The following is an 18712-nucleotide window of genomic DNA, read 5'->3' on the forward strand; positions in this document are numbered from 1 at the left end:
CAGTTGAATTTGGGAAGTGACAAATATTAAAATGGCAAAAACTTCAAATATTCGGGTTTTAAGTTGGGCGGAGTCAACTTACCGCCACTGGCATGCCATGTGAAGCTGGGGATGCGCAGGATTAATGGATTCACAAATGGAGATGAGTATTCTACCATGGTTTGTACGGAGAATTTCAACTTTCCGAAAGAATATTCTTTTTTTTTTAAAAAATAAAAGATAGGCAAATTAGGGGGAGCCAATTGGGGGTGGAAATAGACTAGATTGAGTAAGGTTTTGATTAAATAAATTTGAGCCTATGTAGTAAATCAAAAACTTAAACCAATATTTTCAGAACCGAACTTAATATTGAACTGAAAAAATTAGCAATTCACAGTTCGTATGGTTCAATCGAGTTGGACAAGTGGTCAAACTGGTGATGTAATAATTAAATTTTAAAAAATATATATATGTATATAATAATCTAAATATAACAAATACATATAAAATTACTATTTAACTTAAAAAATAAAATATTTTAAATTTATCATAATTTAACAAGCCACATGATATAACATAATATCAAATGATTAAAAAATTAGTTATTTTTTTCGGCTTGATTCCGGTTCCCGGTCTGACCGCCAGTTGAAAATGACTTAACCCTTAAAATGATTTTTCATATAAACCAGACCGAAATTCATACCGATCGACGGTTAGACTGATCTGACCATCTGGTCCAGTTTTAAAAACACTGACCTAAACTTAACTTAAAGCTTGTACAGCTTTTTTTTCACATCTTAGATTGGAGTTTTCTCAAAACTTATTCTAACCTGAAAACTTATTTAAAAACTTACTTAAAAAAAAACCTATTAAACAGGGTTATATATTTCTAGACATCTCAAATTTACCTTAGAGCAAATTATTAAACTCTATATTTATGTAACATAATTTATCAATTTTAATATATAACAATTAAAATAATTTAGCAACTACAATACAATAATAACATAACTGTTAAAATTAATATATAAATTCAATTTAATTGAAAACATAACAAAACATAAAAAAATTAATTAATTAAAACTTAAATGATAAAATTAATGTGTATAATATATTATATAATAATATTTATGTAAATAGATTAATCAGTTGAACTTGTAGGTTAGGTTTCATAAAATCAGTTCTGACTTATTTAATAAACTTAGTCAAAAGTCTAAACTTTAATTGATTTTAAAAAAAAAAAAGATAAGGCTGCAAGCTGCAGAGGGAGATCTCGCGTATTTCTACTCCAAGAGATAAATAGAAAGTAGCACACGGGGACGATGAAGGGAATTGGAGAAGGAAGGGGAAGTGGGGGAGAGAGAAGAGGGGAAGTTCCCGGCTCCTACAATATCAGGATATGAACTTTTAAGGCAGCAAAAACATGAATGTTGAATTTTTCATCACCCAATGAAGATCCATCCATCACCAATGGCACACTTTGATGTGATGTCTCTCTGCTCTAAAAGCTCCACCGCCATCACGGCCACCGACCTTTCTTTCTCTGAAGGGACTGTAGAACCTCTTCCATGAATCCAACTGGAAGATTCGACGCTGGTGTCACGTCTTTTATGGGCTTTTCCTCCCGAGCCGATCCATAATCTCTTCTCACCTTTTAACATTGTTTTTGGGCTTCAATTGATTCGTGAAGCCTTCAATCGGGACCCCAGTAACCCAGTTACATCAAATGAAGGTAGAGCCCACAACCAGCCAGAGCTTGTAATTCCATGGGTCCAAGCTTGACCTGAGCACTTTCAAAAGAAGCCGAATAATCAAATTATGAAATTCTTTTCATTTTAAAAGTAAGCTTTAATTTGTATTTTATAATTAATTATTTTTATCATCATCAAAAAATATATAATATGTTTTTTGAAATACTTAAAAAATGTGTGGAAGACTCACATTTTCGTAAAAAAAATTTGTGGGTCATAAATTTGAAAGATAAAGATTAAATTATATTTTAAATACTATTTTTAATATATTTTATAGATTAAAAATAATAAAAATAAAACAATATTGATATTTTAAATTTTAAGAAAATATCTATAATAATTTACTCAGGTATATGGTCTATTAGTATAAAATGAACTGAGATTTAAATAACTAACCAATATTCAATATTTTAAAAAAAATGCTATTTAGGTATTTGATCCAAGCTCAAACTTGATTAGGTTTATTCTGAATTTTTTTTCAAGTCTATTAATCATTAATTTTGTCTAAAAATAAAATATATTTTTGATTTTACATATATTTAAATACGGTGTTTTATACTTGTATCATATTCTCTTTCGTATTTAATGACTTTACATATAATAATATTGAAAAAAAATATTATCTCATGAAGTGATTTATAATAAAAATTATCAATTTCTTCTAAAAAATTATTTATTATAAGTACCATTGTTAATATATTAAATATTAAATATTGACGATGGCTTGTTCTAAAGTTTAAGTACATCCATACACTTATTAAAGTAGTGTTTGGGACTTTTTTTTAGGGATGGAGTTAAATGGAGTGGGATGATTGAAAAGTTCTATATCATGTTTGGGAGAATTTTTTAAAAGGGAGTGTTATGACTTGGGTTGCCTTCCAAGCTATTTTTAACCATTTGAAGTCTTTCTTTTTTTTTTTTTGACCTACTAAATGGAATGGTCTAATGTAAATAATATTATTGTAAAATTACTCTCATCCTTATTACTTTCTCCAACTCTTTCACCTCCCTTTCCCCTGATATTGAAAAACATAATTATACTAATTTAAATATATTAATTTTATAATAATTTTTAAATAAAAACGTTCATCCTTCTAATAAAATTTTCAAACAATGAAATGTCCTGTTCGGTTTTATTCCATTATACTATGCCCTGTTCTATTTCAACAACAACACTTGCTTTCCATTTTATTATGTACTCTCAAATAGAGCATGAGTTATTTCAGAGTTGGTTGCGTCTCCTCCTCTGTTCCGCATAGATAGAAGGGGGGAAGGGGATACGCGTGCGCTAAACATGAGTAGGTGCCTTTGCTGAAACCAATGAAGACACAGGACGGGACGAAATAAGCCAATTTACCCGTGGGACCATAACATACTCTTCCATTTTAAAGTATAAATAGTTTTTTTTAAAATTAATATATTAATGGAATTTTCATTTTTATAAAAATATATATTATTTTTTTAATTCAATTATCAAAATACTCCATAATGAATTATAAATACATTTATACAAATATTTAGATTAATAAATACAAAAAGGTAAAATTGAAATTTTTTTTACATGTACTAGATTACTTATATTTTAAATCAAAGTTAACTTAAAAAAATGCTTATATTTTGAGTCGGAGGGTGTAAAATTTATTTAGAATCAAACTCAAACAATTCTGAAATTACATTAAAAAATCAAGATTAAATTGAAATTATATTTTATTGGAAAATAATTAAAATGTTTTTCAATTATTTTTTTTTAAAAAACACCCCTCCACTATTGCCAAAACTCCGAAGGCCGGACCTCCACAGCCAGGATTAATTCCTCCAAGGTGGCTTGGTGCATCAAAAATATATTTTTTCTGTTAAAAAATATAAAGCATTTTTAATCAAAGTTCACATCCCAACAAAGTAGATTATTGTCTTTAAACTAACATTATTTTTTTATATTTACCTCTATTTAATAAGATATTTTACTTTAAAGTTAACATAAAGTGATTTATTTATTAGAAGTATTCAAAAAAAAATACAATAATTACACTTCAACACACTAAAATGCCTTATATTTTTAATATTCAACTTTTTAAAAAAATATCTTATATTTTTTAATAGAGGAAGTAATAACCACCAAGTCAATAATGTTTCTTAGCTATACAATGTCAACATAATATATAATAGAATCCAAATTTTCAAATCAAGATTACGTAAACTTGTCACTAATGTTACTTGTTATTTTATCAATGATGCAAGGGTGGCTGGATGTTTTTGAAAAAAAAAAAATGAATGAAGAGCATTTTGATACAAAACATAATTATATTTCATTTTAATCCTTGATCCTCCAGCGTAATTTTAGAAAATTTGGAACTAATTTGAAATAAACATCCTCCTGTCATCCTATCCTGCAGTGAGATTGTCGGTTTAATGTATATACGAAGCCTCGACAATGTCTAGGTTCATCAACGGGTGATGTTGTGGACGTCAGATCATTAAAATTTAAATTCTCAATCGCATCAGTGCGGTCTTAAATGACGGAGTTGGTGGGTTTCCCTTTCCACTTTAGAATCATCAGAGCAGGGGCCGACCGTGATTTCAGAAGCATCATGAACGGCTAACAATTCATGAGCCTCCCAACTTGGGCTATATATCACTGTTCGGCTTGGATTAGATTAGTAGTAAAAGTAGGAGTACAGCAGAATGACGCGAAAGCAATGCGTCATTGGTTTTGGCAAAAAAAAAAAAGGCCCACTAATGCTACAAACCGGAGGACCTCCTTTCTTCACACATCAATTACAAGTCCACTGATCAGGATGAACCGCTTTTGCTTGCTTCTTTGTAGCCTCCACCATTCTCGTGCCTTACCCATCTCTTTCGGATGTATCTATAATAGATATACTGCACTATTATCTGTCGCATGTTTGTTAAGGTTTGGTCCAGTAGTATATAGCAGAGTGGCGGCAACAGTCATAGAAGCCTTGCACCGTGAGTGCATATATATGTATATATATAAAGGATACAAATAGGTCCAGGGCCACGCAAACTACAGCATCCAACAACCATGGCATATTTGCTTTGATGCTCTCCCATTCAATTGTTCGTACAAGAATACTGCATCCACCAGAAAACTCAATTAGACCTTTCTAATTAAATTATAAAGAACATGTCTTTATGAGAGAGGGAAGCTAACCTCGCCACGTAGGTTACATTGGCAATCAAAGCAAAGACGAACATGAGAGGGTTCAAGCCCTGCTTTTATATATGAAAACAGAGACAATAAATTGGTCAAGTACTCATGGAAGCACACGGTGATTGAAGCCAACACAGATGGCAAAACACATACCTCTACACTCCCTCTTTTAATCTGCAGGTCAACAAGGCAATAGCTTTGTTAGGAGGAGACCATAAAACCATACAGAATCCAATGGACACCATTAAGTGAAAACTATTAAAAGACTCACATTCAACCAAATTTGAGGGAGTCGGCCTCCCATGTATATGGCAGCCATGAGCCATCCCAACCATTGACCAAAGGTACTGTGCGCCTCGTGCTCCTGCTGCCAACCCTCCCGTAAGTGATTATCCAAATTAGAGTATCACAAAGTAATATGCATACTTCAGGATGATACGATTAATATTAACAACAACAATAATAGTGTGAACAAGGCAATGGGGGCCTATCCACACCTGTAACAGTTTCCTTGCATTGCCCTGCATGGGCAAGTTAACCGATGCTGCTAAAAATGTTCCATAGCCTGCCTGAAATGATAAGTCAAACGCCATGTGATGTTACCAGATAAAGTCAAGTGGCAAGCGCACTCGTAGGCATCTCCAGAGAAAAGGTGTTAATTACGATGGGAGTAGAGATTGAAGACTCACGGCAAAAGAACGAGGGATGGGTCGAGGTTGGGAGGGAGAGTTGTTGGAGTAAGACGGATGAGCCTCATCGTCGGAGGAGGAGTCAGAGATGAATTCCAGGGCGGAAGGGCCACTCTTGGCTGCTCGGATGTAGGTGCGGAAGGGTGGGGTGCCGCTCCCAGCCAGAGATCTCGCTGACCTGCTCAGTTTTGTTTTTATTCAACACAACCAAAATCACTCCGTCCGTTCTATTTCATTATTAATCACCAACCCGCTGAAATTACATTAATATTTAACCTACGTATAATAGAACATCTCCCTTCGAGGGGCTGGCGATGTTTTGTGCGTGCCATCTGGTATTGCAACTCCAGACTCGTGTCTCGGTTTCGGTCTCAGTGCTTTTTTCTCTTCTTCATCCTATCATTATCCAATACTTATTTCATGTCATCACAGTAAAATCCAGTGGAACGGACAAGACTCGCAAAAATGTCAGGCTAATCTCAGTTGGAGCACGACCAAACTGCAGGGGCTTACCTCTTGGTAATTGTTTTTCTGCCGACTTCGTCTGCAACATTTGTAGATGTAATCATAATACAAGCTTTGCAGTACTAATACAATTGTAGTTGTTGTGTACAGCTGTCAACCACGGCAATTTTCTGCCAGTGAGATTATATCATTTTTTTTTATAAAGTTCTACCTAAAGTCCTACAGTATTACTATATAAATATGCAGTTAATTCCAATTTGATCTAATGAATATCATCAATGGGGTGGGACCAAGTCCTATAATAACTTGCAACAAAGTGAGCCGCATAGGGCAGTGGGAGAGAATCACTCGTAGTTTTACAAAAACTGCATATAGTGAGTTCTAAAATACATGAACTGTTAATAGAAGGTGGAAGTTCCAAGGATTACACCGGACGGACAGAACAGAACTAATTTTTGGAGATTGACATGTGCCACCAGGAGGGCGCTCCAAACCACAACCAACCAAGGCTGGCCACCTAGTTGATTTGGAATTGGATTGATAGACACGTAGTCAACTTTGTCTTGACTCAGCCTTCGATTTCTGTGGAAGCTCCCCCTTACTACCGCCACAGTATATAATTCATTAAATGTTTTTAGCTCTTTTAAACCATTTTCTACTACCCAAGTAGACAAAAAAAGGGAGTCCTACACCTGAAAACGAAAGCAAAATTGATACTGTCATTTACCAGAGCTGTGTATAACTGAGTGGGCAGCTGCATCCGTACGTAAAACCACCAAACAGAAGGGCCAAAAAAAAAAAAAAGGACACAGTTAGTCCACAATCATAAAATAAGTAACGAGCAAGGGATAGGACACATTGGTGGATGATGATGCAGAGAGCATTTTGATGTTCGAGATAAGGTCTACGAGAAAGGCCACACAATTTTCAATTTCAGCTGGTTGTTTTGGCCACAAGTTGAGCTCTCTCTCAGGACCACCACCTGCTACCAAGCAATGAAACAAACATGTCTCACGGTATGTAAGTCCGACTCACCGTGGCTGGCTCCAGAAGACAACCCACCAGATTGAATATATCTCTGCTTCAAAAGTTAACGACGCAAATGAAAAATACCAATTAACCACCAGATTGCTCTGAAAATACATAATGAACTGTGAATCAATGCGATGATTGAATTGGTATAAAATGAAGACGAACCCAGCGACCCAAGTGAGGAGAAAGGCAAGGGAAACCCCATGGCTGGACTTGGTGTGGAAGTTGGTGATAATCTGAGGAATTTCTGCGACCCCCCAGCAAACGAGACTGACGAGCCCGAAAGAGAACGAGAATTCGTCTTTGAGATTACAGAGGCAGTCCTTGAAGTACTTCTCAACCCAACGCACACATGGCTTTCTCTCCCTCACGCAGTAAGAGGGCGTCATTCTCTCTTTCTCTCTTCAGCTAAGCTAGTGTTTTGTTTTGCTGCCAGAGGCTTATGGTGGCTTGGTTTTAAAGGACGCAAACCTTTGGAAATTACAAACCACCACACCATACACGGAAGATAATTCGACAAAATGTATCGCTCTGACTATTTTGTCCCCTTAGGTCCTGATTCGTAAATATGACTGAAATGTTAGGGGCTCAATTGTAAATATGACTGAAGTGTGTGGTATAGACATAGCATATTCTCTCCCACGGTGGTTCCACGGGATCAAGTTGTATCAAAGTTAAGTAAGGGTGGAAATAAGTTAGATGAGTTAGATTTTAATTACGTAAATTTAAGCTTGTGCCATAAGTCAAAGGATGAGTCTGGCTTGAAATTTGTATAAGACTTTTTCACAACTTAAGTTTAAGTCTATCTAAAATTTGATCTGACCTGAAAGCCTATTTAAAAGTCTTCTTCTCTTATTTAAGTTTTAAACATTTCAAATGTACTTTAAAATTATTATAGTATATAATATATGACTCAATTTATTAATTATAATATCTAATAATTGAAAGAATTTATCAAATACAATACAACACGACAATAAAGTAATAATATCAAAATTAATATATAAGTCCAATTTAATTGAAAACATAATTCAAAATAAAAAAAAATAAATTGATTAAAAATTAAATGGTAAAATTAATGTATTTGTAATAAATTACATAATATATATACATGCCAATCTATTGGGCTTGTTGATTAGATTTTGAAAAATTAAACTTAACCTATTGAATTAAATAGGCCTAATTAAAGGCCTGAATTTGATCTAAATTGAGTCTGAAATAGGCCAGGTTATAGGCCCTTATTTCTACCTCCATGAGCCTCGTTGACTCAGAATAGCCTATTGTCTTAATTTAGTAAATAAAAATGGTCCTACTTAATCTATATACACTTAATTGGAATTAATGAAGAAAGAAGATCACCCAGCTTAATATATTAGGGGAGAAAATGTTGTTATTATTTTTTAAATATTTTACCATAGCTTCTGGCTGTCATTGTTATCGATATCATTTCCAGTCATGTTGATCCTGTTTTAAACACTTGAATATGCCACTTCCAGAAGGCTCCTCAAGTATCAATATGACGTTGAAGGGACCAAGGTATAGAACAGAAGATGATTGTGGAATGTGGAAGTGGAAGCTATCTGTTTTCAAACGACTATAAAGGGTTCAAAGAGATGTTGAATTCAAATTGAAGTCAACAGTAAGATTTACTGATTTGTAGGCCATTTATTTTGGGAATGAAAACGCAAGTCAAAACAAGGATTAAGTCGGCGAGCCTGTAAATATTTGGAGTATCTTGTAAAAATTGACGGGCGAAAACCAAATTAGTAGCGATGAAGGGAATATGATCAGTTGGTATGTACTGTCTTTTAACTGCACATTGATGTCACCGTTCACCAACCATTGGGCGTCTGCTACGATTTAAAGAGATCTTAATTGAAAACTGAATTTATCATGTGCATGATATTCATTCTTTGAATATGAAAAAAATTATATTCGAGGCATATGCTTTGGGATATCTCACTTACTTTTGGACTCTTGCCAATCAAATCCGTTCTCGCTGAAACAATACCGCTTCCCAAGTGATGTAAAATTTCATTACCATGCTGCGCACCATTCTGCTCTTTCTGTCACGGACCTGAAAGTAAAATGTACATAGAGACATGCTGGAACACAATGACGACATTCTTCAATATATAGCAGCACTCGTGGTCATGGGCCATGCGGAAACAGATATATATATATATATATATATATAGCTGATAACTTGAAAATCAGAAGCCTGCAACTATATATATATATATATATAGTTGGAATCCATATAGTCCTGAAGTTGGATATTCCTTAGAGGGTAAGCATGAAGTTAAGGTGACAACACTATATATAATTGCTCTCGAGATTGATTTGCTCTAATTTGTGCGCTCATTAGACCCTATCATCTATTCCATGTTATGTTCAATTATTGGCATGTCAAAACCACCCCTTTCCATTACATTTTACTTCATGAATCCCTTCAGTTGCCACTCCCTCAATTGCCCTCCAATTGCATCAAATGTAACTTGGTCTGATGATTACTATGAACGTGCCACCACATGGCCCAGAACTAATGCGCCACCATGTGCTTTGTCAGTTTCTCTGCCGACTCGACTAACTCATAAATCATATATGGTGCTTGAGTTCTACAATGAAATGTGATGCCCGCTGAATGAAGCCCGTTATCTCGGCCAAGTTCAACGCCTATATTTGACAAAAAAACCAGAGAGTTGAAGCATGAATACATAAGAAGGGGTTTCTCGAGACAGCAGGGGTGAATCTGGTCTGCAAAGGTGGCAAGGTTCATGCTCCAAAATAAAACCGCCGTGCTTTAACTTTTTTTTTTTTTGGGTCGACTGGCAACGGGCGGTTCCCATCAGGTCAAAGTGCTAAAGTTGCTACAGATATAGAGTTCAGAAGAAAATAAGAAAAGAAAAGGGGGGTGAAAGTGGGAATAAGAGAAAGAAGTGGAGCGTTTGGGGTAAAATTAGGAAGAGTGAAGAGATGAGGGAGGGAAAAGAAGGAAACTGGGACGCGGAGGAAAGGATTGTGAAAGCGACAAACTCGAGAACGGCATCGGTGCGCTGCAACTTAATCTATTGATGTGGCCTTCATCGTTATCCTTTGTGACGAAGCGCCACACACACACACACACAGATGGAATTCACAGCGCACAGGGTAAGCTTGAAAAGATACAAGAGAGGATTAATGTTTGATTATGTTTGGATTCATGGTTGACCTGAGATGGAGAGATAAACAGAGAGAGAATGAGCGTGCATGCTCTTTGTGGTTGGTGAGGCAGTAATTAACGAAGGAATTGGCGTCATAAATAGAGATAGGAAAACAGATCTCGAGGTAAGAAGACAGGCAAGCTCGATCATTTAAGCCTACTTTTTATAGACTCGACCCTTAAAAAGCTCCAAGTCTTAGAAGTTTATTTTTTAATTTTTTTACTAAATTTTCAAGCTCGTTCTTTATTAAAAAGGTTCAGAACCAAGCTTAAAAGTCTTATTTTAAAAAATAAAAAAAATTAATATTATAAATTAATATTATTTTTTAAATAATAATTTAATTTAATGTTATAATAGTTAATATTATAATTTAACGTTAAAATTTAACAAAAACTAAATCAAGGCATCACATTATTTAAAAAATAAATAAAAAATTTAAAAATTTAAATACATGTTAGTTGATATCATTAGAATTTGTAACAAAATTTTAGAAATAAAATATATGAGCCATATCAATATAATCTTCACATAATAAGATGAGGGATTTAAATTTTTAAATTAAATTAAAATCTTAAAAGCAAGTATCAAATTAAACTATCAAATATTCATGAACTAAAAAAGTCTATGCTTGAAGAGGATTTATTTGAGAGTAAAATAGTCAAAAGATCAAAGTAATAGAGTGTCAAAGAGAGACACACTAAGTCAAGAGATTAGAGGAAGAGATGAGTTGAGAGCCAAAGGGCGAGCAAAGAAGTGAGACAACTTAAAAAAAAAAGAGGGTGAGAGGGAGAGATTGAGTTGAAAGATAAAGAAAACTAAAGAACTTAAAATGATCGAATATTTAAAATTTTTTTTTATTTACCAAATGGTGTATTCTAACATAGAAGAAAAAAAATAAAACAAAATTTTGTAAAGCCATTCCAGCTCAAATTCTTTTCTTAAAACCTATCAGGATTGAGTTCAAAAACTTGATTGCGTTAAAAGTTTTTCATTTTTCAAACTCAAACATTTATTTAAATAAAATTTTTAAATTTAATTTTTAAAATTTAATTTTTATTCTCCACTCTAATTACAATGTTAGAGGCAGGGCGTTGCCATCACCCGTGTACGCGGACACAACCGTACGTATTTGTGTTTTCTACTCTTTCTTGCAATCATTGTGCAATCCACTTGGCACTTTACAAGCGCTGGCGCTTCCTTTTCTTCAACCTCTCTCCCCTATGTATCCATCATCCTCACCTTTTAAGTTTTAGTAAATATTGACGGGCACTTTCAATTGATTTTCCATCTTTTTTCTCATAGCAATTTTCATATTAATTTTTTCTTTTTTAAAAAGGGAGTGTTTTTGGCAGGCTAACCTCTCTTTTTTTTGGGACGAAAAAATGCATTAAAGCTCGGAGGAATAAAATTATTTTTACAAAAAAATGAACAAATTTTAAAAGAACTCGGTTCCCTTCCTAAAGAAATAGTTGAGTTATTAGTTTTATCCAAAAATAGAATGAAGTTATGATCTTACTCATATTTAAATAAAAAATTTTAAATTTATATTATATTTTTTCTCATAATTAATGACTTTAAATAAAATTTTATTAAAAAGTTTTAATTAATATCCCAACAAGTAACTTAAAATAGGAGGTAGTACATGTAAGCAACGAATTTCGGTGTGAATTCTTGACTGAGAAAGCAGCATGCAGGCACATAAACAAGGAAACAAGAGGAGGAGGAGGAGGAGGAGAGGGATCGAGAGATTCGAGACATCTGGATGCTTCTCTTTGGCATTTTAATTTTGAATTTAAAAGGCGTGATCTAGCTAGGAGGATAAGAGTAAGCACGAAGGAGAATTATAAGACGATTGACATCAATTGCTTTTACTAAGATATTTTGCTTCTTTATTTCATGAATGAGAATTCTTGAGTTTACGCTTCCCTTTGTTAATGTGCATATATCCCAAGCAATACTTCCCTTTGTGTTTATTATTAAGGAGTATTCTTTCCGTCTCAATTTATAAATTTTTTTAATTTTTAATAAAAGTACATATATAATGAAATTCATTAAACACAATTTATGATCTTTATTTTTTTATAAACTTCAAAAAAAATAACCTTCATTAATAAAAGAAAAAGGAAAATAAATTTATTTAATGAGTGAAATAATTAGAAATAATATTGAAATGTTAATTATTAATAAAATCTTATTTTTATTAAAATATCTTATAATTTGACGTACCAAAATAATTTGAGATGGAATGAGTATATATCACAAGCCAACTTTATGACTAGTTTTAGGATGTGTAATTGAAATATGGATTTAGAACTAAGAAGATGAAGATCCATAAGCAACTTAAGCTAGACATAGATTAAGATCATAGATGTGGTAGTTGAAAGGCCATGCCTCAATGTATTTAATTGACATGATAATAATAGTACAAACTATTATATTGATGGATTAATTAATAGGATACAACATGATTATTGTCATCATCGTAAATGTGAAAGTCTAAACCAGAGATCATAATCAGTCTCCCCCGCGAATTTCGATTCTCTAACATTGTCCTCATTGCTTAAATCACAATTTATTTATTTTCAGTAATTTATTTGAATAATTTACCATACACGTTATTCTTAATTATAGTTCTTCGGGGTTGAAAAATTAAATTAATTTTGACCCTAAAATACTTGTGATGACTATCAATGCAATTGACAACTATACTTGGGATTTTACATTGACAATTTCAAGACCGAATCGTTGAATGAATATTTCATGGTTGTTTAGTGTTTTCAATTCATCAAGCAATGGTGTGCGAAAATCAACATGCCATCGCAACTGATTAATTAAATGATTGGTTTACAATTTTGTTGAAATATGTAAACTGGAGGGTTGATACTCAGATTAAATTTAGCTCCTTAATTAAGATTTTCAATTACAATAAAATACGGTAAAAAGAATTGCCTCTACAAAAATAGCTCCTCCCCAACACTGGACGCTCCCCTGACCACAGATTAACACAACAACTCAACGCATTCCAAGTGTCACTAACCACTCCTACTGTATATTTAGTCCTCCCTTGCACTTCTAATTCTCCAAACCTCAATCCTCATTCAATAATACTCCCTCCTTTCAGATATCTTGCAATTTCTCTCCTCACATTGCATGCACATATGGCCTCTCAAAGCTTCAATTCTATCATGTGCTACTCTGCTCTTGCTATTGCATTCCTCTCCTGCCATTGGTTTTGCCAAGATGGCTGGGTTAAGCATAAATGTGATTGATCAATGCTAGAGAATGAACTCCCAATGGTGGAGACATCGCTCACAGCTTGCAACCTGCTATGTGGGCCACACGAGGAAGATGACCGATAATATTGGGAAACACCTCATCCATTAGAAAGTCACTGATCCTAGTGATGATCCAATAAGCGCCAAACTTGGCACGTTGAGATATGGAGCTTCCATGATTCAACACATAGTGTGGATCACATTCCCAAGAGATATGCACATTAAGCTTCTCAAACCCCTCCTCATTAGTAGCTTCACTACCATTGATGGCCGAGGCGTTGACGTTCACATTGGTCGTAACGCGTTCTTGATGGTATTCAAGGTACTCTATCTAATCATTAATTTCTTCTCACACCTATTATTAGTTTAATAAGTAACTCACAATTGTGTTGTGCTTTTTCTTTTTTGGAATTAATAAGAAACCAACATAATAATACATGGCATTCATATTCATCACTATAAGCCCCAAATTGCTGGGATGATGATGGGTCCAACGAGTAAGGTTATTCAAGTGGGTTAAGTGGACGGAGATGTAATCAAATTGGTTACAGACTCCAAAGTCTAAATTGACCAGAATACATTGTATGATTGTCAAGATGGTCTTGTGGATGTCACAAGGAGTTCCATCAATGTTACCATCTCTACCAATTGGTTTAGAGGCCAAGACAAGGTTATGCTTTTTAGACATGATGGTGGTTATGCTAGAGACAAGAACATGAAAGTCACCATAGTGTATAACCATTTTGGACCTAAACACAACCAACACATGCCCAAGTATGTAATTAATTAATTAGCAACTTATAGTTTTGTGTATGAAACGTGTCTCATGTGATGATAACATTGCAAAATTCGTTATGGGTATGCACATGTAGACAATAACTTCTACTTAGGATGGGTGCAATATGCTATTGGCAGAAGTATGGGACCTAGCCTCAAAAGTGAAGCCAATCTTTCATAGCACCAACATCCGGAAAAAAAGGAGTTGAGGAGGAGTTTGAGCAATTCATTAAATTTGCTTAAAAAAAACCTATGCATATATGAAGGTTGAGCATCATACCTAAGTGATACAAGTTTGTACTAATGCATGTGAATAGGTGACATGAAGAAAAGAGAGCAATGGAAATAGGAAAGGGTGGGAATTTCATTCAGTGAGGGTGTGTTTGAAAATGGAGTTTGCTTCACAAAAACAAAAGGAGCATGCACGCCAAGACCCTATTATAAAAATGAACAAATTTTTGAAGTTGTAGATGCCAAATATGTGAGGGCATTAACAAGTTTGTTAGATGCCTTATGTTGTACCAAAACCTCTAGATGCAGAGATTAGAGATTTACTTTTAATATTTTCGGATTATAAACAATCCACCGGGGATTTTAACTTTTACTATTCCCGGATTCTAAACAATTCACCATGTATTTAGCCTGTTTTAATTAGCTTCTTATTACATTGCTTTCCCAAGCTTATTATAATTTGGTTGCTAGTAGATGGGTATGCTGGCTACATTCTACATTTAATTAATTAAAAAGCACTTCTTAACATATGTTGTAACATTGCCGTTGAATATTGTGCTTATCATGATCCATTTAAATCATTTATGGATGTTCAGGTTAAGTCATGACACGCAGTTTCCATTGATTTATGAGGAAAAAGAGACTGAAAAATATAAAATAGTAGTTAACAAGATCAAATACGGAGGAAGATAAGGGGGAAAAAAAGCAGAGTTTGGTTAATCTAAGTTGAGCAAGTAGTTACGGAACCCCCCTCAAAAAGTTAAAGAAAAAGGGTGATAAGTTATAACCTCGGGCTATTTTATTTTATTTTTGGGTAATTTAATAAGATAATGTATCTCAACTTTTTAAAAGATAGGAACAGATGCTAATGTACATAAGGAGTTCTCCAAATTTCTACCTAGCCAAGATCTAATTGAGCTAGAACGTGTTGGGTATTTTGACCACACATGTTTCAAAAATTAAAAGTCATAAAAAAAAATATCCACCGGTAACAAATTCTGACAAAAAAAATTTCTTGATGTAAAAATGCTCTTATTATGTATTGGCATCACTCTGTTAATATATTCAATTCAATATATTAATAGCGGAATAAACCTTTTCGGCCAAAAACATAGTAGAAGAAACCAAATGTGATAGTGTCCATGAACATATTTTTAAGGCCACATATCATTCAATATTTAAGATTTGTGATTTGATCGACAATGGTTTTTTTAAAAGAAAGAAGATCCTTCCCGTGGGATGTTTTTTGTGGGGCGACATTGATTAAGCGGTGTTGAACATGGCACAGGCCGTTACGACGACATATGCCCGTACAGTACAGGATCATTGAGCCAAGCCAATGGCCACATATATGACTTTCTGAGGGGCTGACCGTTTGGTTTGGAGCAAAACATTTATCTTGTAAACAGAAAATTGGGCAATACATGGTTTATGTGGTCATACAACATAGGAAAGGATCTTCCAGAATCAGAATTGGGCATATCCGGGAAAGAGTGGCAGATTGATTGGAAGGTTAGGTTAATTGTGAAGACAAATGCAAAATGACAATCGTGGGCAATAAGCAATGCATCATTGATGTGGAGTGGAATGGTAGGTGAAGGCCACGCAAACATGGATGCTCTGCAGACAGGATTTCGTGATGCCGTTGCAAGCCTTGCTTATGCATTCGAAGCTGCGATTTCTACATCTATTGCCTCGAAATCTAGTAGTGCCCAAGCTGCCTTTCAATGGGGTGGAAGCATCATCGACTTGTGAGTCGTTTCTTCTCTCTCCGTCAGTATCATTCTCTACTCCCATGTACACTTGCTTAAATCCTTCTTTCTAGCCAATTCGTCGGAACTTTTAACTTCAGGGATTTCCTTCCCGTGATTTATGTGTCCGAGGGTTTCCTGTTGTGTATTATTGGCATACATAGATGATAGATCGATTAACGGTAAGCTTCCTAGGAGTGAAATAACAGTGACGATTGCTGGATTTTAGTGTCGGCAAACAATGTTACGATTATATTTCGTTCTCCCATGTTGGCATTGAAATGGCAATATTTAGGAACGAGCGAAGTAGATGCCTGATTTTACTCAATGCTTCTCGCTTTCTTAGGATAAATAACAAACAATACTCCCTTCACGCTATAATCAAAGCAATTGAATTGTATAATCTGTAATGTCTTGAAATATTGCTTCCCAATTGTCACTGATGATTCCTTTGCAAACTTGAAGATCCTTGCTTAGCAAATCTGGCTAGTCGTTAGTTAGAGAGCTTTCCTATCGGATGGTCGATTTGCATTACTTGATCGTCTGTTCCCAAAATCTCCCAAAAAGGAGGAAATCTCTTGCTTATCCTGGAGCTCAAGTCAGCATGATTTATTGTAATACGGGACCAATGACGCTGCAATGTCTTGTTTTTTGCTAGTTCGAAGTTCTTACGAAGCCTAGTTTCAGTACTGCTGCGATATAAAATATACTCTTGGGCTAATGTGTTCAGTGCCCAGATATTGTGATGCTGAAATGCTCCTAAACAAAAGACAAATGGGCTGTTAAACTGCTAAATTTTATGAGACTCTCATTGTTATAATGTTCGGTTATGGCTTTTCATACAGGCTTTCATGGCAGCATTCAGTATTCCCCCATAGTGATGTATCCCCCCACCCAAAGAAAAGAAAAAATACGTGTTAATCTGAATTCTGAAGTATTGAGCTATAGAACCTTGCATTTGAATGTTGAAGCTTATAAACATATACATATACATACATACATACATACATATATATATTAGCTTTTCTCATGTCACACAATCCTTAGATTTTGTGCGCCTTTGTTCTACAGGTTTTTGTTGGTTTTGAATCGATTTGGACAGGACTCACGCACACAAAGCACCCTTTTAGTGTTATATCTCTTCACAAGTTTACCAGAAGTACTGTTCAGAATTTTAAGGTGCTCACCAGATTTCCGAGACACATTGATTGACTATATTTCAATTCAAGATAAAAAGAAGCCTTTGGTCAACTATCTAGCCTTTCAACTTTCAAGTTTATAAATCGCTGATTCTAATATGCAGGGAACAATTTGGCTGCTGGGTTGCTTTCCTTGCAATTGTAGCAAACGTGTTTTTCCCTCACACTTTTCCAGTTCCAGGTTTGATTTTCTTGCTGAACATTTCCTAATGGATCCTATGCTAAGGCTGGTGTCATTTCAAAATTGTAATGATTCTGGATTACTTTTTATTCATGCAGTCTCGCGTTTTCTGCTATTTGTGATAGCTCCGAATTGGATTGCTCATGGACTAAGAAATAGCATGGTAGGCGGAATTTTTTGTCTGGCAATAGGCATTTCAGTTGTCATTGTCCAGATTCGTGGCAATGGGGGATTTCGAAACTGCAGCTGCAATTTCCACTGCTTCGCCTATTATCTTTGTATAGCATTTCTTTTCTTCTTCATCATATTGTATCTGTGCTTAGGAAATTGGTAGATAAAAACCATCCCTAGGAGGGGGTGTAACTGTGTAAGTATAACTTTGCCGTAGCCCTTACCTTTAAGATTGCAAATATATTTCTTGACGACCAACGGACCAAGGTGTGGTACATGGAGGTGTTGATACGGTGTCAAAGTCCGCAAGTAATAATTTTGATGGGGGATCATACTTCGTACTCGTAAGAGGTAGTGGGGAAGTTAAAGCTTCTCTCGGATTCATGCTAATGGAGAAGCATGACTTAAAGTCAAAGATTGGCGGCGCTGTGTCCGGGACAAATTAGATTCTTGTGATTCAGTCTACTGTCAATGGTATTCATTGTTCATCATTGAATTTATTTGTACACTCATTGGCTACAAGGGACTTCATGCCGATGGTTTCTCTGCCTAATTTTATAGGCTTCACCTGCTCTTCCCTTCTTGATGAATATATTAATAAGTCGTCGCTTCTGCGAGTGGGCAGATAAGTATTAGGAACTAGAATTTATGAGTTGGGTCTTTCTCTGGTTTGGCTCGATTTTCCCGCTCCATGTATGGTTCCTTCGGTCCTTTTCTGAGATTCATCAGTATTTGAAAGTCATCTGTGGATTTCATTATTTTATAACAAATAATATAACTTTATTAATCTTTGCCTATGTATGTGGGTTGAATTTGTTACATTATTTTTTTTATTA

At 34.7% G+C, this 18712-nt stretch overlaps 2 protein-coding genes and 1 pseudogene across 5 annotated transcripts; 2 read left to right on the forward strand and 1 right to left on the reverse strand.

Annotated features, from left to right (window-relative positions):
* Positions 1-4201: 4201 nt before the first annotated feature.
* On the reverse strand, positions 4202-7530 carry LOC129322800 (probable vacuolar amino acid transporter YPQ1). Of its 4 annotated transcripts, none has more exons than XM_054969191.1 (12): positions 7254-7530; positions 7092-7137; positions 6784-6810; positions 6105-6206; positions 5872-5987; positions 5592-5769; positions 5400-5471; positions 5174-5269; positions 5056-5076; positions 4903-4961; positions 4733-4823; positions 4202-4622 (listed from the first exon to the last, which is right to left on the reverse strand). In XM_054969191.1, exons 1-12 carry the CDS (start codon positions 7475-7477, stop codon positions 4521-4523), a joined length of 1134 nt encoding a protein of 377 aa, XP_054825166.1. In that variant the 5' UTR covers positions 7478-7530; the 3' UTR covers positions 4202-4520. The 4 variants fall into 4 exon arrangements, with proteins under 4 accessions (XP_054825166.1, XP_054825168.1, XP_054825169.1 ...); XM_054969193.1 differs by having other exon boundaries at positions 7092-7134; positions 7254-7528; XM_054969194.1 differs by having other exon boundaries at positions 5174-5266; positions 7092-7134; positions 7254-7527.
* Positions 7531-13639: 6109 nt separating this feature from the next.
* Positions 13640-14586, forward strand: LOC129321972 (probable pectate lyase 8; annotated as a pseudogene).
* Positions 14587-15833: 1247 nt separating this feature from the next.
* Positions 15834-18673, forward strand: LOC129322984 (cold-regulated 413 plasma membrane protein 4-like). The gene is made up of 4 exons (XM_054969468.1): positions 15834-16325; positions 17397-17504; positions 17629-17705; positions 17804-18673. Exons 1-4 carry the CDS (start codon positions 16150-16152, stop codon positions 18037-18039), a joined length of 597 nt encoding a protein of 198 aa, XP_054825443.1. The 5' UTR covers positions 15834-16149; the 3' UTR covers positions 18040-18673.
* Positions 18674-18712: the final 39 nt, after the last annotated feature.

Source organism: Prosopis cineraria, unplaced genomic scaffold (genome assembly GCF_029017545.1).
Source record: "Prosopis cineraria cultivar Desert tree isolate PC_DT_omini unplaced genomic scaffold, ASM2901754v1 PC10, whole genome shotgun sequence".
Taxonomy (NCBI): domain Eukaryota; kingdom Viridiplantae; phylum Streptophyta; class Magnoliopsida; order Fabales; family Fabaceae; genus Prosopis; species Prosopis cineraria.